This window comes from Natator depressus, chromosome 6 (genome assembly GCF_965152275.1).
Source record: "Natator depressus isolate rNatDep1 chromosome 6, rNatDep2.hap1, whole genome shotgun sequence".
NCBI classification, from domain to species: Eukaryota; Metazoa; Chordata; order Testudines; family Cheloniidae; genus Natator; species Natator depressus.
In genome coordinates this window covers 3,050,078-3,070,056 of record NC_134239.1, presented here as the reverse complement: position 1 = coordinate 3,070,056, position 19,979 = coordinate 3,050,078, and the positions used below count along the sequence as shown (strand labels likewise).

General features: G+C 67.3%; 1 protein-coding gene across 1 annotated transcript in view; it reads right to left on the bottom strand.

Annotated features, from left to right (window-relative positions):
• SETD1A (SET domain containing 1A, histone lysine methyltransferase) overlaps positions 1–19,822 on the bottom strand; it is a 46,770-nt gene extending 26,948 nt beyond the window's left edge. Inside the window, exons 1-3 of the mRNA XM_074954280.1 lie at positions 19,714–19,822; positions 4,184–4,314; positions 157–309 (exon numbers count right to left, since the gene is read on the bottom strand). Coding sequence (XP_074810381.1) covers positions 157–294 — 138 coding nt within the window. The 5' untranslated portion in view covers positions 295–309; positions 4,184–4,314; positions 19,714–19,822. The remainder of the gene's footprint in view (positions 1–156; positions 310–4,183; positions 4,315–19,713) is intronic.
• Positions 19,823–19,979: the final 157 nt, after the last annotated feature.

Below are 19,979 nucleotides of genomic sequence, written 5' to 3'. Positions count from 1 at the left end.
GCAAGTGCTGTCCAGGGTGGGCCTATGCAGTGGGCTAGCACCAGATACTGCCCCAGGCAGAAGGGGAGGGAAGAAGGCTACCTTTTCTTTGTTGGCAAGCCCCCAGCCCCCCAAATCACACAGTGAATCCCCACTGCCACCCATGCCTGGACTCACGGGAGCACTGAAGTGGACTCCATCGTAGCGGTAGACTTTCTGCGGGGCCCGCCGCAGCGCCGGGTCAATGACGAGCTTGTAGCTTCTCCACTGGAAGTTGGGGGCTTTCTGGATGTCACCCCCACTTTCCTGATCCATTATGACTCATTTAAACTGAGAGGGAGATAGAAAGGAGAAAAACCACTATCAGCCACGTAGTACAGACACACACACACAGTACCCCCTGCTGGCCACCTCTGGGATTGCTCTGCCACGCTGCTCGCATCTCCCGCAATCCCAGAAGCCTCCAGGTCCAGAGAGGAAAGCGCCTCTCTATCCACTCCACCAGACACACCCCCACAAACACACAACCAGGAGGGCCCCTCGATCCCAGCAAGCTGGAGACCAACTAGGCTATCGAGACAAGATTCTCCAGGGTTACTGGGGAAGCCTGGAAGAATTTCAGAGAGTTCCAGGCCAAAAAGTCCCATTAGATCATCTAGTCTGACCTCTTGAATTGCATGGATCAGTCAGTTTCACCCAGGTCCCCCTGTGCTGAGCCCACTGACTTGGGTTAGACCAAGTCCTCGGGAGGCTAAACTATAGCCCTTCTACCCAACTACAAGTGCTGGGTCCAGATCAGGTGGGAAAACAACTGGCCCCTCTCGGGCTCAGGTCGGACCAGCTCTCCTCCTGTCCACAGGGCTGGCGCGAAGGAGACTGCATGCCCCGTTCCTGCTGGCTGCCCGCCACCTCGCTGCACTGTGCACACTGCAGGGTGCGTGTCCTGAGGAACCCCAAGCTAGCAGAAGCAGGGCACGCAGGTTCAGCGGGAAGGGCTGGCATAGGTGGGAAAACAACTCAATCCTCATGGGCTTGGATCCGGTTTGAGTCAGGCTTAAACTTTAGGCCTGTGCAGATTCTAGACTCAGCCATTGTGAAAACAGGAAAGGCTGAGGGAGTAATAATGCTGGGTTAAATGGGCCCTTGAGTCTGATCTGAGACGGCAGGGAGGGGGCAGGATACCGGGCTAGATGGGCCCAGGGGTCCGATATGGGGTGGTCAGAAAGGGGAAGGATACCAGGCTAGATGGGCCCCTGCATCTGATTTAGGGTGGCAGGGATGGGGGTGGGATACTGAGGCCTCTAAAACCGCAGGGAATTGATTAGGTGAGTCATGCACAGATGATCTCATCAGGGAAGCCATACCCTGTGCTGCAGATGGAGGCAACCCCCCCACCCCTACCCCAAGGTCCCTGCCGGTCTGACCCGGGGGAAATTCCTTCCAGACCATGAACCTGGTGAGCCAGACCCACCAGCCATGCAGTTAACCATGGCGAGCTGAGTTAAGCAGCAGGTTCATAATTACTGCCAATCGGTGTTTGAACAGCATCAAAGCCAAGCGTGGGGGGAAATTCTTTAGGGTGGGAAAAGAGAACTAGAAGCAACAAGGAAATTCAGGAAAATTTAGGTCAAGCCTTAGGAAATATTTCCCATGAGAGAGGATTCTAATAAGTGATGTTCTCATCTCTCTCAGGCGAAAGGACAGGAGCCTCCTCACTTTGGAGACCAGAAATTAAGAGCCCTGGATAATAACCTGTGGGGGACGATTCCACCCGGGGTGAGGAGGGCCTGGATGGGGTAACTCCATCTCTGCTGGGGGAACAGCCAGTGGGGGACGAGCAAGATGGACCAGTTCTCATCAGTCTAGGCTTTTCCTAGTCTCTGGCTTCAAGGCTAGCATGGGATAGCAAACAGTCTCTAACTTCCCCTCCCTGGCCCAGGTGACATCAGCTCGCTTGCAGGAGCCCAGGGAATCTGGTCCCTTTCCTCTACCTGTAAACGGGGGCTCTTGTGGATAGATCCAATTACAGCAACTGCCTGCCTTGGAACTGGTGGGTGGGTTACAAACATGCCTATTAGTCCCTTAAATTTCACCACAAAGAGTTTGCCTATACAGACATCGCCTGGCACTGAGATGCAGCTGCCTCTGGGGAGAGGTAGCTAGGTAACAGCTGCACAGTGATGCCTCACCTACTGTTGAGACGCAGCTACCTCTGGGTCAGGGCAGCTGGGGAACACAGAGATCTCTAGCCCAGCACTGAGAAACTCAGCTACCCCAGCCCAGAGGTAGCTGTCGCTGCCGTACAGCAATGCCCCACAGGGATGGTTCGCTTGGCACTGAGATGCAGCCACCTCTGGGGTGGAGCAACTGGATAACAGCTGCACAGTGGCGCTGTATTGGGATGGCTTGCCTGGCGCTCAGATGGAGCCATCTCTGGGGCGGGGCAATTGGATAACAGCCACACCACATAGAAATCACTTGTCTGGCACTGCATTTCAGCCATCTCTGGGATAGGGCAGCAGAGTAACAGTGCATAATTTAGGACAGGAAGTGTAGAAAAATCCCATGTCCTCATGAAATTGCACGAGGACTGTCAGGAGAGCAAAATGTAATTAGACACGTTGGAACGTGCCCAGGAAAGTTGTGACACACAGAGCTACACCTTCACATGTACCCACGAACACTGCACGCTTTGAAGCCAAACTGGCAGTGGGGCAGACGATACCAAGTGGGATGGGGAGGACGGAGTCCTTTCAGATCTGTGTGTTCATCTCAACACACTGGACACCAAGACAGAATTAATGAGTTATACACGTGCTGAGGGGAGCGGTAGAAGTTCAAAGGAACTAGATCACCTTGCTTTTTCCATCCACCATCAGCCCTGCCCTTATAGCAGCTGTAAAGAGTCAGATACAAATGTATACGTCAGATCTGGAGACTGAGTGCGCACTGTGGGTATAATCTGGGCACTGGCAAGGTAAACCAACCCAATCCCCACAGAGCTTAATGGGGATCTGTTTAGAGATCTGGGCTGTTACCAGCACTCCAAGGCTAGAGTGGGGACCATAGAAAGAGCAAAGCTTCCGTTTCAATGCGTGTAGCTAGTGGTGCGCCCTGATTTTCATCCTGAACCCCTCAACTCCCTGCTCCACAACCCCCCTAAAGATCAGAATTTTCTGTCAATTTCCTGCCTCTTAGGAATTGTGCACGAAAACAGCTCAACTGTTCTTAATGATACTCCTCCACCCATGTTTATGTATATTAAATATGCCTGGCACTATAAAGTCACATCTGTGAGAGCAACCAACTGAGGATTTCCTGGAAGGCTGGGGGTGGGGCAGAACCCCCCTGGGGAATTTTCCAGAGTTCCAAGGAGCCATCAATACCACCAGGAAAGCCCACATTAGTTTTATCAAGCGATGCAACCCAGTGTAGCAGATCTGAGCTTCACTTACAGAAACTTTATCATGTATATTGAGATAGCATGTGGAGAGCCCCATCCAGGACTGGAGGGTCTCTGCCACTGGGCTGGGTGCTGCACAGACCCCACCCCTCAATGAAGATCATGGACTCCCATTGCACAGGTGCCATGCAGACATACAGGAGAGACAGTCCCTTCCCCGAACAGCTCACAGCCTAAACAGAAAAGGCCAGAACAGAGAGGGGAGGCTATTGTTGTGCTGGGTGCCTCACAGACCCCCACCTCGATCAAGATCCGGGTTCCCCCAGCGTTCTGGAAGCCGCACAGACGCCCCCACCCCGATCCCACGGGGCACCGCTACATGAATGCAGATGTGCAAACCAGTCCAGCACTGCAAGATGCCTTCGTAAACAGTGCCTTGTTTGAATACCATCCTACACTGGATATGCTAGGCATGATCAGACAGGGCAACACCCACTCCTGCCCCTTGGGAAGGAAGGTGTCTGTGCATCCCCAGGGCAGCGGGAGGGAGAGCACAGGTACAGAACCCTGATTCCTGCCAGCAGGGGCAACACTACCCATACATACACGCACAAACCCTCAATTCTCAGACAGAGCCACACACCCACAGGGCTCCAATTCCTCCAGCAGGGGGCAGTATCACCCACCCACCCTGATTCCCTCAAGCCGGGAGCACTAGAATTCACCTGACCCCACCAGTGTGCCTCAACCCAGCCCAGAAAATCGAATCCAGATCGGTAGCAGATAGGTATGAAATCGTACCTGTTATGGATAATTTGTTTTGTGCTCTTGATAGCAAGGAAAGAAGACGTGTGTCTGTAAATGCGGCAGGCTTCTTTCCAATGCAAGGGGGCAGATGTTTAGTCCATAACGCAGAGTGGGACCTCGAAGAACTGGGAGGGAAGCAAAAGAAATGGGGATTAAGCCTCAGAGGAATAAAGAGGGAAGGGGGTAAGGGGGGGGGCTTATGCTGTGTATTACAGAGGACGCATCCAGAACATACAAACAGTGGTGCCCTACTGTGTGAGAGGACAACTGTACTGGAGTCAGGACTCCTGGGTCCTATCCCCAGATCTGGAAAGGGAGTGAGATCTAGTGGGTTAGACAGGGAGGGCTGGGAGGCAGGACTCCTGGGTTCAATTCCAAGCTCCTGTATGATATTAGAGTTTCCAATCAACTTGTCTACCAGCAAAAAAAAAAAATAAAAAATTTAAGAGATTCAAAAGACAAAAATGAAACCCAGGTTAAAAGTTATTTCACGATCTGGCATCTGAGACCTGATCTAACCCTCTCAAGCCAGATACTGAGAAGGGCAGGCTGATAAATAAGATAAGATAGCACTACAGTGATGGGCTGCAGCATGAAACCCTAAATCAGGCCTCTGGTATTAGAGAGCGCGCCAGAGTCCAGCTCTGAATTTTGTAAAGCAGCCGTTTCCGAAGAGAAGGGAGTTACTATCTAAGCCTGGAAGCTGTAATGCAGGACCAAAGGGTGGTTATAACAGGGTCCCCTTTGATAACAACAGCTCGCTCTTCTACAGCCCCTTTCATCCAAACATCTAACCTAGCCAGCCCCATTATCATCCCCACTTTAGGTGTGAGAAAACTGAGGCACAAAGTGGCAAAGAGGCATGCTATGCAGCAGATCAGTGGCAGAGCCAAAAAAGAATCCAGGATTCCTAACTCCCGGCCTCACCCCCTACCATCATTATAGAGCACCCCCACTTCCAGAGCCGGAAACAGAACTGAGGAGTCCAGACTCCGAGCCCCCCTGCTCTAACCGACCAGACCCCACTCCCCACCTAGTACCAGGACAGAACCCAGGAGCTCTGACTCCCAGCCCCCCAACCACCACCACCATAGTGCCTGCAGCCTCTCCCGACAGGACACCAGATCTCGTGTCCGGGGCATGCCCTATGGCAGGAGCCAAAGCAGGTGTAACTGTGCCACCCTAACTCTGCTACCACCACCAAGGGGCTAAGTGAAGTCAGCCTACGGCAGGTACCCAGTTAGAGGGCAGGGGGAGACTGGGACATTCCATCGAGCCCCCCGGGAGCTGGCGGACAGCGGGCAGTGCCCAGGGCTCACACCCCGGACTGGCACTAAAGCCAAGAAATGAAGGGGACAGAGTCCACTCCTGCTTTTACCTTGGTGCCCCCTGCGAGCTCCAGGGATGCCACCTGGTATAACGCTCCCCTCCAAGCCCCCACCCTCACATCACTGCCCGGATCCTTAAACCCAGGGCCCAGGCATCACCCTTGCCACGTGCCCCACCCCGACTGCTCGGCAGCTCCCCCCACTGGCATAGGCCCTTCCCCAACCCAGCACAACCGAGAGCACCCTCCCCCCACAGGCTTTTCCTACTTCAGTGTACCCACCCCCCCGCCAACATCTGCAATAGGCCTTCCCTCAGATCTGCCCCCTTGGGTCCCCATGCCCCCTGGGCCTCCCCCCCCATCCCCGTCCTCCGACCTCCCCCTTGCCAGGAGCTTCCCCCATCTTAGTGCTTCCCTGAGATTCCACCCCCCAACCCTCTGATCCTCTTGACCCCCAGACCTCTCAGGGGCCACAGCTCCCCATACCCTTCCAATTCTCTCCTCTGCTCCCCCATCCCAAGATCTCTACCACTCAGGCCCCCCCCGGGGCCTCCCCCCCACTTCATCTCCCCCATATTCCCCATCCCAACTTACCCCTGCAACACTCCCAAAACCCACCTCTCAACTCCCCCCTCAAGTCCCCCATTTTCCTCACACTCCAATGCCCCACCCCCCCCAACACAAATCAACTTCCTCCCACACAGGCCTCCCAGCTCCCCCTCCCCTAAGGTGACCCTGTATCCCCCCTTCAAGACCTCAGCTTCCTCCCCACTTTTAAACCCCTCCCCTCAGCTTCCCCCTCCCCCCATTCCCCAGGTTCCAACTCAGAGCCCTCCCTCTCCAGAGGGTGCCGACCAGCCCCCCCCCGACCCCAGCTCCCCCCTCCCCCCACTCCTAGAGTGCCTCTTCTCCCAGCCTCCCTCCCCGTCCGACCAGCCCCCCCCGACCCCAGCTCCCCCCTCCCCCCACTCCTAGAGTGCCTCTTCTCCCAGCCTCCCTCCCCGCCCGACCAGCCCCCCCGACCCCAGCTCCCCCCTCCCCCCACTCCTAGAGTGCCTCTTCTCCCAGCCTCCCTCCCCGTCCGACCAGCCCCCCCGACCCCAGCTCCCCCCTCCCCCCACTCCTAGAGTGCCTCTTCTCCCAGCCTCCCTCCCCGTCCGACCAGCCCCCCCGACCCCAGCTCCCCCCTCCCCCCACTCCTAGAGTGCCTCTTCTCCCAGCCTCCCTCCCCGTCCGACCAGCCCCCCCGACCCCAGCTCCCCCCTCCCCCCACTCCTAGAGTGCCTCTTCTCCCAGCCTCCCTCCCTGTCCGACCAGCCCCCCCCGACCCCAGCTCCCCCCTCCCCCCACTCCTAGAGTGCCTCTTCTCCCAGCCTCCCTCCCCGTCCGACCAGCCCCCCCGACCCCAGCTCCCCCCTCCCCCCACTCCTAGAGTGCCTCTTCTCCCAGCCTCCCTCCCCGTCCGACCAGCCCCCCCGACCCCAGCTCCCCCCTCCCCCCACTCCTAGAGTGCCTCTTCTCCCAGCCTCCCTCCCCGTCCGACCAGCCCCCCCGACCCCAGCTCGCCCCTCCCCCCACTCCTAGAGTGCCTCTTCTCCCAGCCTCCCTCCCCGTCCGACCAGCCCCCCCGACCCCAGCTCCCCCCTCCCCCCACTCCTAGAGTGCCTCTTCTCCCAGCCTCCCTCCCCGTCCGACCAGCCCCCCCGACCCCAGCTCCCCCCTCCCCCCACTCCTAGAGTGCCTCTTCTCCCAGCCTCCCTCCCCATCCAACCAGCCCCCCCCCGACCTCAGCTCCCCCCTGCCCCCACTCCTAGAGTGCCTCTTCTCCCAGCCTCCCTCCCCATCCGACCAGCCCCCCCCGACCCCAGCTCCCCCTCCCCCCACTCCTAGAGTGCCTCTTCTCCCAGCCTCCCTCCCCATCCGACCAGCCCCCCAGACCCCAGCTCCCCCCTCCCCCCACTCCTAGAGTGCCTCTTCTCCCAGCCTCCCTCCCTGTCCGACCAGCCCCCCCGACCCCAGCTCGCCCCTCCCCCCACTCCTAGAGTGCCTCTTCTCCCAGCCTCCCTCCCCGTCCGACCAGCCCCCCGACCCCAGCTCCCCCCTCCCCATACTCCTACAGTGCCTCTTCTCCCAGCCTCCCTCCCCGTCCGACCAGCCCCCCCGACCCCAGCTCCCCCCTCCCCCCACTCCTAGAGTGCCTCTTCTCCCAGCCTCCCTCCCCGTCCGACCAGCCCCCCCGACCCCAGCTCCCCCCTCCCCCCACTCCTAGAGTGCCTCTTCTCCCAGCCTCCCTCCCCGTCCGACCAGCCCCCCCGACCCCAGCTCCCCCCTCCCCCCACTCCTAGAGTGCCTCTTCTCCCAGCCTCCCTCCCCGTCCGACCAGCCCCCCGACCCCAGCTCCCCCCTCCCCACACTCCTACAGTGCCTCTTCTCCCAGCCTCCCTCCCCGTCCGACCAGCCCCCCCCGACCCCAGCTCCCCCCTCCCCCCACTCCTAGAGTGCCTCTTCTCCCAGCCTCCCTCCCTGTCCGACCAGCCCCCCCGACCCCAGCTCCCCCCTCCCCCCACTCCTAGAGTGCCTCTTCTCCCAGCCTCCCTCCCTGTCCGACCAGCCCCCCCGACCCCAGCTCCCCCCTCCCCCCACTCCTAGAGTGCCTCTTCTCCCAGCCTCCCTCCCCGTCCGACCAGCCCCCCCGACCCCAGCTCCCCCCTGCCCCCCACTCCTACAGTGCCTCTTCTCCCAGCCTCCCTCCCCGTCCGACCAGCCCCCCCGACCCCAGCTCCCCCTCCCCCCACTCCTAGTGTGCCTCTTCTCCCAGCCTCCCTCCCCGTCCGACCAGCCCCCCCGACCCCAGCTCCCCCCTCCCCCCACTCCTAGAGTGCCTCTTCCCCCAGCCTCCCTCCCTGTCCGACCAGCCCCCCCGACCCCAGCTCCCCCCTGCCCCCCACTCCTAGAGTGCCTCTTCTCCCAGCCTCCCTCCCCGTCCGACCAGCCCCCCCGACCCCAGCTCCCCCCTCCCCCCACTCCTAGAGTGCCTCTTCTCCCAGCCTCCCTCCCCGTCCGACCAGCCCCCCCGACCCCAGCTCCCCCCTCCCCCCACTCCTAGAGTACCTCTTCTCCCAGCCTCCCTCCCCATCCAACCAGCCCCCCCCGACCTCAGCTCCCCCCTCCCCCCACTCCTAGAGTGCCTCTTCTCCCAGCCTCCCTCCCCGTCCGACCAGCCCCCCGACCCCAGCTCCCCCCTCCCCACACTCCTACAGTGCCTCTTCTCCCAGCCTCCCTCCCCGTCCGACCAGCCCCCCCCGACCCCAGCTCCCCCCTCCCCCCACTCCTAGAGTGCCTCTTCTCCCAGCCTCCCTCCCCATCCGACCAGCCCCCCCCCAACCCAGCTCCCCCCTCCCCCCACTCCTAGAGTGCCTCTTCTCCCAGCCTCCCTCCCCGTCCGACCAGCCCCCCCGACCCCAGCTCCCCCCTCCCCCCACTCCTAGAGTGCCTCTTCTCCCAGCCTCCCTCCCCGTCCGACCAGCCCCCCCCGACCCCAGCTCCCCCCTGCCCCCCACTCCTAGAGTGCCTCTTCTCCCAGCCTCCCTCCCCGTCCGACCAGCCCCCCCGACCCCAGCTCCCCCCTCCCCCCACTCCTAGAGTGCCTCTTCTCCCAGCCTCCCTCCCCGTCCGACCAGCCCCCCCGACCCCAGCTCCCCCCTCCCCCCACTCCTAGAGTGCCTCTTCTCCCAGCCTCCCTCCCCATCCAACCAGCCCCCCCCGACCTCAGCTCCCCCCTCCCCCGACTCCCAGAGTGCCTCTTCTCCCAGCCTCCCTCCCCGTCCGACCAGCCCCCCGACCCCAGCTCCCCCCTCCCCACACTCCTACAGTGCCTCTTCTCCCAGCCTCCCTCCCCGTCCGACCAGCCCCCCCCGACCCCAGCTCCCCCCTCCCCCCACTCCTAGAGTGCCTCTTCTCCCAGCCTCCCTCCCTGTCCGACCAGCCCCCCCGACCCCAGCTCCCCCCTCCCCCCACTCCTAGAGTGCCTCTTCTCCCAGCCTCCCTCCCCATCCAACCAGCCCCCCCGACCCCAGCTCCCCCCTGCCCCCACTCCTAGAGTGCCTCTTCTCCCAGCCTCCCTCCCCATCCAACCAGCCCCCCCCGACCTCAGCTCCCCCCTCCCCCGACTCCCAGAGTGCCTCTTCTCCCAGCCTCCCTCCCCGTCCGACCAGCCCCCCCCGACCCCAGCTCCCCCCTCCCCCCACTCCTAGAGTGCCTCTTCTCCCAGCCTCCCTCCCCGTCCGACCAGCCCCCCCCGAACCCCAGCTCCCCCCTCCCCCCACTCCTAGAGTGCCTCTTCTCCCAGCCTCCCTCCCCGTCCGACCAGCCCCCCCCGACCTCAGCTCCCCCCTCCCCCGACTCCCAGAGTGCCTCTTCTCCCAGCCTCCCTCCCCGTCCGACCAGCCCCCCCGACCCCAGCTCGCCCCTCCCCCCACTCCTAGAGTGCCTCTTCTCCCAGCCTCCCTCCCCGTCCGACCAGCCCCCCCGACCCCAGCTCCCCCCTCCCCCCACTCCTAGAGTGCCTCTTCTCCCAGCCTCCCTCCCCGTCCGACCAGCCCCCCCGACCCCAGCTCCCCCCTCCCCCCACTCCTAGAGTGCCTCTTCTCCCAGCCTCCCTCCCTGTCCGACCAGCCCCCCCGACCCCAGCTCCCCCCTCCCCCCACTCCTAGAGTGCCTCTTCTCCCAGCCTCCCTCCCTGTCCGACCAGCCCCCCCGACCCCAGCTCCCCCCTCCCCCCACTCCTAGAGTGCCTCTTCTCCCAGCCTCCCTCCCCGTCCGACCAGCCCCCCCGACCCCAGCTCCCCCCTGCCCCCCACTCCTACAGTGCCTCTTCTCCCAGCCTCCCTCCCCGTCCGACCAGCCCCCCCGACCCCAGCTCCCCCTCCCCCCACTCCTAGTGTGCCTCTTCTCCCAGCCTCCCTCCCCGTCCGACCAGCCCCCCCGACCCCAGCTCCCCCCTCCCCCCACTCCTAGAGTGCCTCTTCCCCCAGCCTCCCTCCCCGTCCGACCAGCCCCCCCGACCCCAGCTCCCCCCTCCCCCCACTCCTAGAGTGCCTCTTCTCCCAGCCTCCCTCCCCGTCCGACCAGCCCCCCCGACCCCAGCTCCCCCCTCCCCCCACTCCTAGAGTACCTCTTCTCCCAGCCTCCCTCCCCATCCAACCAGCCCCCCCGACCTCAGCTCCCCCCTCCCCCCACTCCTAGAGTGCCTCTTCTCCCAGCCTCCCTCCCCGTCCGACCAGCCCCCCGACCCCAGCTCCCCCCTCCCCACACTCCTACAGTGCCTCTTCTCCCAGCCTCCCTCCCCGTCCGACCAGCCCCCCCCGACCCCAGCTCCCCCCTCCCCCCACTCCTAGAGTGCCTCTTCTCCCAGCCTCCCTCCCCATCCGACCAGCCCCCCCCCTAACCCAGCTCCCCCCTCCCCCCACTCCTAGAGTGCCTCTTCTCCCAGCCTCCCTCCCCGTCCGACCAGCCCCCCCGACCCCAGCTCCCCCCTCCCCCCACTCCTAGAGTGCCTCTTCTCCCAGCCTCCCTCCCCATCCAACCAGCCCCCCCCGACCTCAGCTCCCCCCTCCCCCGACTCCCAGAGTGCCTCTTCTCCCAGCCTCCCTCCCCGTCCGACCAGCCCCCCCCGACCCCAGCTCCCCCCTGCCCCCCACTCCTAGAGTGCCTCTTCTCCCAGCCTCCCTCCCCGTCCGACCAGCCCCCCCGACCCCAGCTCCCCCCTCCCCCCACTCCTAGAGTGCCTCTTCTCCCAGCCTCCCTCCCCGTCCGACCAGCCCCCCCGACCCCAGCTCCCCCCTCCCCCCACTCCTAGAGTGCCTCTTCTCCCAGCCTCCCTCCCCATCCAACCAGCCCCCCCCGACCTCAGCTCCCCCCTCCCCCGACTCCCAGAGTGCCTCTTCTCCCAGCCTCCCTCCCCGTCCGACCAGCCCCCCGACCCCAGCTCCCCCCTCCCCACACTCCTACAGTGCCTCTTCTCCCAGCCTCCCTCCCCGTCCGACCAGCCCCCCCCGACCCCAGCTCCCCCCTCCCCCCACTCCTAGAGTGCCTCTTCTCCCAGCCTCCCTCCCCGTCCGACCAGCCCCCCCCGACCCCAGCTCCCCCCTCCCCCCACTCCTAGAGTGCCTCTTCTCCCAGCCTCCCTCCCCGTCCGACCAGCCCCCCCCGAACCCCAGCTCCCCCCTCCCCCCACTCCTAGAGTGCCTCTTCTCCCAGCCTCCCTCCCCGTCCGACCAGCCCCCCCCGACCTCAGCTCCCCCCTCCCCCGACTCCCAGAGTGCCTCTTCTCCCAGCCTCCCTCCCCGTCCGACCAGCCCCCCCGACCCCAGCTCGCCCCTCCCCCCACTCCTAGAGTGCCTCTTCTCCCAGCCTCCCTCCCCGTCCGACCAGCCCCCCCGACCCCAGCTCCCCCCTCCCCCCACTCCTAGAGTGCCTCTTCTCCCAGCCTCCCTCCCCGTCCGACCAGCCCCCCCGACCCCAGCTCCCCCCTCCCCCCACTCCTAGAGTGCCTCTTCTCCCAGCCTCCCTCCCCGTCCGACCAGCCCCCCCGACCCCAGCTCCCCCCTGCCCCCCACTCCTAGAGTGCCTCTTCTCCCAGCCTCCCTCCCCGCCCGACCAGCCCCCCCGACCCCAGCTTCCCCCTGCCCCCCACTCCTAGAGTGCCTCTTCTCCCAGCCTCCCTCCCCGTCCGACCAGCCCCCCCGACCCCAGCTCCCCCCTGCCCCCCACTCCTAGAGTGCCTCTTCTCCCAGCCTCCCTCCCCGTCCGACCAGCCCCCCCGACCCCAGCTCCCCCCTGCCCCCCACTCCTAGAGTGCCTCTTCCCCCAGCCTCCCTCCCCGTCCGACCAGCCCCCCCGACCCCAGCTCCCCCCTGCCCCCACTCCTAGAGTGCCTCTTCTCCCAGCCTCCCTCCCCGTCCGACCAGCCCCCCCGACCCCAGCTCCCCCCTGCCCCCCACTCCTAGAGTGCCTCTTCTCCCAGCCTCCCTCCCCGTCCGACCAGCCCCCCCGACCCCAGCTCGCCCCTCCCCCCACTCCTAGAGTGCCTCTTCTCCCAGCCTCCCTCCCCGTCCGACCAGCCCCCCGACCCCAGCTCGCCCCTCCCCATACTCCTACAGTGCCTCTTCTCCCAGCCTCCCTCCCCATCCGACCAGCCCCCCCCGACCCCAGCTCCCCCCTGCCCCCCACTCCTACAGTGCCTCTTCTCCCAGCCTCCCTCCCCCTCCGACCAGCCCCCCCGACCCCAGCTCCCCCCTCCCCCCACTCCTAGAGTGCCTCTTCTCCCAGCCTCCCTCCCCGTCCGACCAGCCCCCCCCCGACCCCAGCTCCCCCCTCCCCCCACTCCTAGAGTGCCTCTTCTCCCAGCCTCCCTCCCCGTCCGACCAGCCCCCCCCGACCCCAGCTCCCCCCTCCCCCCACTCCTAGAGTGCCTCTTCTCCCAGCCTCCCTCCCCGTCCGACCAGCCCCCCCGACCCCAGCTCCCCCCTGCCCCCACTCCTAGAGTGCCTCTTCTCCCAGCCTCCCTCCCCGTCCGACCAGCCCCCCCGACCCCAGCTCCCCCCTCCCCCCACTCCTAGAGTGCCTCTTCTCCCAGCCTCCCTCCCCCTCCGACCAGCCCCCCCGACCCCAGCTCCCCCCTCCCCCCACTCCTAGAGTGCCTCTTCTCCCAGCCTCCCTCCCCGTCCGACCAGCCCCCCCCGACCCCAGCTCCCCCCTCCCCCCACTCCTAGAGTGCCTCTTCTCCCAGCCTCCCTCCCCGTCCGACCAGCCCCCCCCGACCCCAGCTCCCCCTCCCCCCACTCCTAGAGTGCCTCTTCTCCCAGCCTCCCTCCCCGTCCGACCAGCCCCCCCGACCCCAGCTCCCCCCTGCCCCCACTCCTAGAGTGCCTCTTCTCCCAGCCTCCCTCCCCGTCCGACCAGCCCCCCGACCCCAGCTCCCCCCTCCCCATACTCCTACAGTGCCTCTTCTCCCAGCCTCCCTCCCCGTCCGACCAGCCCCCCCCGACCCCAGCTCCCCCCTCCCCCCACTCCTAGAGTGCCTCTTCTCCCAGCCTCCCTCCCCGTCCGACCAGCCCCCCCGACCCCAGCTCCCCCTCCCCCCACTCCTAGAGTGCCTCTTCTCCCAGCCTCCCTCCCCGTCCGACCAGCCCCCCCGACCCCAGCTCCCCCTCCCCCCACTCCTAGAGTGCCTCTTCTCCCAGCCTCCCTCCCCGTCCGACCAGCCCCCCCGACCCCAGCTCCCCCCTCCCCCCACTCCTAGAGTGCCTCTTCTCCCAGCCTCCCTCCCCGTCCGACCAGCCCCCCCCGACCCCAGCTCCCCCCTCCCCCCACTCCTAGAGTGCCTCTTCTCCCAGCCTCCCTCCCCGTCCGACCAGCCCCCCCGACCCCAGCTCCCCCTCCCCCCACTCCTAGAGTGCCTCTTCTCCCAGCCTCCCTCCCCGTCCGACCAGCCCCCCGACCCCAGCTCCCCCCTCCCCCCACTCCTAGAGTGCCTCTTCTCCCAGCCTCCCTCCCCGTCCGACCAGCCCCCCCGACCCCAGCTCCCCCTCCCCCCACTCCTAGAGTGCCTCTTCTCCCAGCCTCCCTCCCCGTCCGACCAGCCCCCCCGACCCCAGCTCCCCCTCCCCCCACTCCTAGAGTGCCTCTTCTCCCAGCCTCCCTCCCCGTCCGACCAGCCCCCCCGACCCCAGCTCCCCCCTCCCCCCACTCCTACAGTGCCTCTTCTCCCAGCCTCCCTCCCCGTCCGACCAGCCCCCCAGACCCCAGCTCCCCCCTCCCCCCACTCCTAGAGTGCCTCTTCTCCCAGCCTCCCTCCCCGTCCGACCAGCCCCCCAGACCCCAGCTCCCCCCTCCCCCCACTCCTAGAGTGCCTCTTCTCCCAGCCTCCCTCCCCGTCCGACCAGCCCCCCCGACCCCAGCTCCCCCCTCCCCCCACTCCTAGAGTGCCTCTTCTCCCAGCCTCCCTCCCCATCCAACCAGCCCCCCCCGACCTCAGCTCCCCCCTCCCCCCACTCCTAGAGTGCCTCTTCTCCCAGCCTCCCTCCCCGTCCGACCAGCCCCCCCGACCCCAGCTCCCCCTCCCCCCACTCCTAGAGTGCCTCTTCTCCCAGCCTCCCTCCCCGTCCGACCAGCCCCCCCGACCCCAGCTCCCCCCTCCCCCCACTCCTAGAGTGCCTCTTCTCCCAGCCTCCCTCCCCGTCCGACCAGCCCCCCCGACCCCAGCTCCCCCTCCCCCCACTCCTACAGTGCCTCTTCTCCCAGCCTCCCTCCCCGTCCGACCAGCCCCCCCCCGACCCCAGCTCCCCCCTCCCCCCACTCCTAGAGTGCCTCTTCTCCCAGCCTCCCTCCCCGTCCGACCAGCCCCCCCGACCCCAGCTCCCCCCTCCCCCCACTCCTAGAGTGCCTCTTCTCCCAGCCTCCCTCCCCGTCCGACCAGCCCCCCCGACCCCAGCTCGCCCCTCCCCCCACTCCTAGAGTGCCTCTTCTCCCAGCCTCCCTCCCCGTCCGACCAGCCCCCCCGACCCCAGCTCCCCCCTGCCCCCCACTCCTAGAGTGCCTCTTCTCCCAGCCTCCCTCCCCATCCGACCAGCCCCCCCGACCCCAGCTCCCCCTCCCCCCACTCCTAGAGTGCCTCTTCTCCCAGCCTCCCTCCCCGTCCGACCAGCCCCCCCGACCCCAGCTCCCCCCTGCCCCCACTCCTAGAGTGCCTCTTCTCCCAGCCTCCCTCCCCGTCCGACCAGCCCCCCCGACCCCAGCTCCCCCCTGCCCCCCACTCCTAGAGTGCCTCTTCCCCCAGCCTCCCTCCCCGTCCGACCAGCCCCCCGACCCCAGCTCCCCCCTCCCCCCACTCCTAGAGTGCCTCTTCCCCCAGCCTCCCTCCCCGTCCGACCAGCCCCCCCGACCCCAGCTCCCCCCTCCCCCCACTCCTAGAGTGCCTCTTCTCCCAGCCTCCCTCCCCGTCCGACCAGCCCTCCCCGACCCCAGCTCCCCCCTCCCCCCACTCCTAGAGTGCCTCTTCTCCCAGCCTCCCTCCCCGTCCGACCAGCCCCCCCGACCCCAGCTCCCCCCTGCCCCCACTCCTAGAGTGCCTCTTCTCCCAGCCTCCCTCCCCGTCCGACCAGCCCCCCCGACCCCAGCTCGCCCCTCCCCCCACTCCTAGAGTGCCTCTTCTCCCAGCCTCCCTCCCCGCCCGACCAGCCCCCCCGACCCCAGCTCCCCCCTCCCCCCACTCCTAGAGTGCCTCTTCTCCCAGCCTCCCTCCCCGTCCGACCAGCCCCCCCGACCCCAGCTCCCCCCTCCCCCCACTCCTAGAGTGCCTCTTCTCCCAGCCTCCCTCCCTGTCCGACCAGCCCCCCCGACCCCAGCTCCCCCCTCCCCCCACTCCTAGAGTGCCTCTTCTCCCAGCCTCCCTCCCCGTCCGACCAGCCCCCCCGACCCCCCCTCCCCCCTCCCCCCACTCCCCCCTCCCCCCACTCCTAGAGTGCCTCTTCTCCCAGCCTCCCTCCCCCTCCGACCAGCCCCCCCGACCCCAGCTCCCCCCTGCCCCCACTCCTAGAGTGCCTCTTCTCCCAGCCTCCCTCCCCGTCCAACCAGCCCCCCCGACCCCAGCTCCCCCCTGCCCCCACTCCTAGAGTGCCTCTTCTCCCAGCCTCCCTCCCCGTCCAACCAGCCCCCCCGACCCCAGCTCCCCCCTCCCCCCACTCCTAGAGTGCCTCTTCTCCCAGCCTCCCTCCCCGTCCGACCAGCCCCCCGACCCCAGCTCCCCCTCCCCCCACTCCTAGAGTGCCTCTTCTCCCAGCCTCCCTCCCCGTCCGACCAGCCCCCCCGACCCCAGCTCCCCCCTGCCCCCACTCCTAGAGTGCCTCTTCTCCCAGCCTCCCTCCCCTTCCAACCAGCCCCCCCCGACCCCAGCTCCCCCTCCCCCCACTCCTAGAGTGCCTCTTCTCCCAGCCTCCCTCCCCGTCCGACCAGCCCCCCCGACCCCAGCTCCCCCCTGCCCCCACTCCTAGAGTGCCTCTTCTCCCAGCCTCCCTCCCTGTCCGACCAGCCCCCCCGACCCCAGCTCCCCCCTCCCCCCACTCCTAGAGTGCCTCTTCTCCCAGCCTCCCTCCCCGTCCAACCAGCCCCCCCGACCCCAGCTCCCCCCTGCCCCCACTCCTAGAGTGCCTCTTCTCCCAGCCTCCCTCCCTGTCCGACCAGCCCCCCCGACCCCAGCTCCCCCCTCCCCCCACTCCTAGAGTGCCTCTTCTCCCAGCCTCCCTCCCTGTCCGACCAGCCCCCCCGACCCCAGCTCCCCCCTCCCCACACTCCTAGAGTGCCTCTTCTCCCAGCCTCCCTCCCCATCCGACCAGCCCCCCCGACCCCAGCTCCCCCCTGCCCCCACTCCTAGAGTGCCTCTTCTCCCAGCCTCCCTCCCTGTCCGACCAGCCCCCCCGACCCCAGCTCCCCCCTCCCCCCACTCCTAGAGTGCCTCTTCTCCCAGCCTCCCTCCCCGTCCGACCAGCCCCCCCGACCCCAGCTCCCCCCTCCCCCCACTCCTAGAGTGCCTCTTCTCCCAGCCTCCCTCCCCATCCGACCAGCCCCCCAGACCCCAGCTCCCCCCTCCCCCCACTCCTAGAGTGCCTCTTCTCCCAGCCTCCCTCCCTGTCCGACCAGCCCCCCCGACCCCAGCTCCCCCTCCCCCCACTCCTAGAGTGCCTCTTCTCCCAGCCTCCCTCCCCGTCCGACCAGCCCCCCGACCCCAGCTCCCCCCTGCCCCCCACTCCTAGAGTGCCTCTTCTCCCAGCCTCCCTCCCCGTCCGACCAGCCCCCCCGACCCCAGCCCCCCTCCCCCCACTCCTAGAGTGCCTCTTCTCCCAGCCTCCCTCCCTGTCCGACCAGCCCCCCGACCCCAGCTCCCCCCTCCCCCCACTCCTAGAGTGCCTCTTCTCCCAGCCTCCCTCCCCGTCCGACCAGCCCCCCCGACCCCAGCTCCCCTCCCCCCACTCCTAGAGTGCCTCTTCCCCCAGCCTCCCTCCCCGTCCGACCAGCCCCCCCCGACCCCAGCCCCCCTCCCCCCACTCCTACAGTGCCTCTTCTCCCAGCCTCCCTCCCCGTCCGACCAGCCCCCCCGACCCCAGCTCCCCCCTCCCCCCACTCCTAGAGTGCCTCTTCTCCCAGCCTCCCTCCCCGTCCGACCAGCCCCCCCGACCCCAGCTCCCCCCTCCCCACACTCCTAGAGTGCCTCTTCTCCCAGCCTCCCTCCCCATCCGACCAGCCCCCCCGACCCCAGCTCCCCCCTCCCCCCACTCCTAGAGTGCCTCTTCTCCCAGCCTCCCTCCCCGTCCGACCAGCCCCCCCGACCCCAGCTCCCCCCTGCCCCCCACTCCTAGAGTGCCTCTTCTCCCAGCCTCCCTCCCCGTCCGACCAGCCCCCCGACCCCAGCTCCCCCCTCCCCACACTCCTAGAGTGCCTCTTCCCCCAGCCTCCCTCCCCGTCCGACCAGCCCCCCAGACCCCAGCTCCCCCCTGCCCCCACTCCTAGAGTGCCTCTTCTCCCAGCCTCCCTCCCTGTCCGACCAGCCCCCCCGACCCCAGCTTCCCCCTCCCCCCACTCCTAGAGTGCCTCTTCTCCCAGCCTCCCTCCCCGTCCGACCAGCCCCCCGACCCCAGCTCCCCCCTCCCCCCACTCCTAGAGTGCCTCTTCTCCCAGCCTCCCTCCCCATCCGACCAGCCCCCCGACCCCCCCTCCCCCCTCCCCCCACTCCTAGAGTGCCTCTTCTCCCAGCCTCCCTCCCCGTCCGACCAGCCCCCCAGACCCCAGCTCCCCCCTCCCCCCACTCCTAGAGTGCCTCTTCTCCCAGCCTCCCCTCCCCTTCCAACCAGCCCCCCCGACCCCAGCTCCCCCCTGCCCCCACTCCTAGAGTGCCTCTTCTCCCAGCCTCCCTCCCCGTCCGACCAGCCCCCCCGACCCCAGCTCCCCCCTGCCCCCCACTCCTAGAGTGCCTCTTCTCCCAGCCTCCCTCCCTGTCCGACCAGCCCCCCCCCGACCCCAGCTCCCCCCTCCCCCCACTCCTAGAGTGCCTCTTCTCCCAGCCTCCCTCCCCGTCCGACCAGCCCCCCCGACCCCAGCTCCCCCCTCCCCCCACTCCTACAGTGCCTCTTCTCCCAGCCTCCCTCCCCGTCCGACCAGCCCCCCCGACCCCAGCTCCCCCCTCCCCCCACTCCTAGAGTGCCTCTTCTCCCAGCCTCCCTCCCCGTCCGACCAGCCCCCCCGACCCCAGCTCCCCCCTGCCCCCCACTCCTAGAGTGCCTCTTCTCCCAGCCTCCCTCCCTGTCCGACCAGCCCCCCCCGACCCCAGCTCCCCCCTCCCCCCACTCCTAGAGTGCCTCTTCTCCCAGCCTCCCTCCCCGTCCGACCAGCCCCCCCGACCCCCCTCCCCCCTCCCCCCACTCCTAGAGTGCCTCTTCCCCCAGCCTCCCTCCCCGTCCGACCAGCCCCCCCGACCCCAGCTCCCCCCTCCCCCCACTCCTAGAGTGCCTCTTCTCCCAGCCTCCCTCCCCGTCCGACCAGCCCCCCCGACCCCAGCTCCCCCCTCCCCCCACTCCTAGAGTGCCTCTTCTCCCAGCCTCCCTCCCCGTCCGACCAGCCCCCCCGACCCCAGCTCCCCCCTCCCCCACTCCTAGAGTGCCTCTTCTCCCAGCCTCCCTCCCCGTCCGACCAGCCCCCCCGACCCCAGCTCCCCCTCCCCCCACTCCTAGAGTGCCTCTTCTCCCAGCCTCCCTCCCCGTCCGACCAGCCCCCCGACCCCAGCACCCCCCTCCCCCCACTCCTAGAGTGCCTCTTCTCCCAGCCTCCCTCCCCGTCCGACCAGCCCCCCCGACCCCAGCTCCCCCCTGCCCCCCACTCCTAGAGTGCCTCTTCTCCCAGCCTCCCTCCCCATCCAACCAGCCCCCCCGACCCCAGCTCCCCCCTGCCCCCACTCCTAGAGTGCCTCTTCTCCCAGCCTCCCTCCCCGTCCGACCAGCCCCCCCCCGACCCCAGCTCCCCCCTCCCCCACCTCCGCCCCGGGGACCCTCCCCCCCCAGCTGTAACCGTCCCCTCGCGCGCCGCTCCTCACCCGCCGCCCGGCCCCGCCCCCTGGGCCCCCCCCGGCCTCCCGCGCCGGCGCTCTCACCTCGCTGCTCCCGGCCCCTCCCCCCCCGCGCGCGCGGCCTCCTCGCTCGGCGACCAGGGGGGGCCCGCTACTGCCGCCGCCGCCGCCGCAGACAGGGAGAGGGGGCGGGGCCAACGGCCGACGTCCCGTCGGCTCGCGCGAGAGTTCCCGTTGGCTTGCACTCTCCCCGCCTCCTGTGTCCGGCTCTGTGTGTTCGCGTCCGCTCTTTCGACGCAGGAAATTAGAGCGACTCGCCTCCGCTCCGGGTGGGGCCCGGCTGGAAGGCC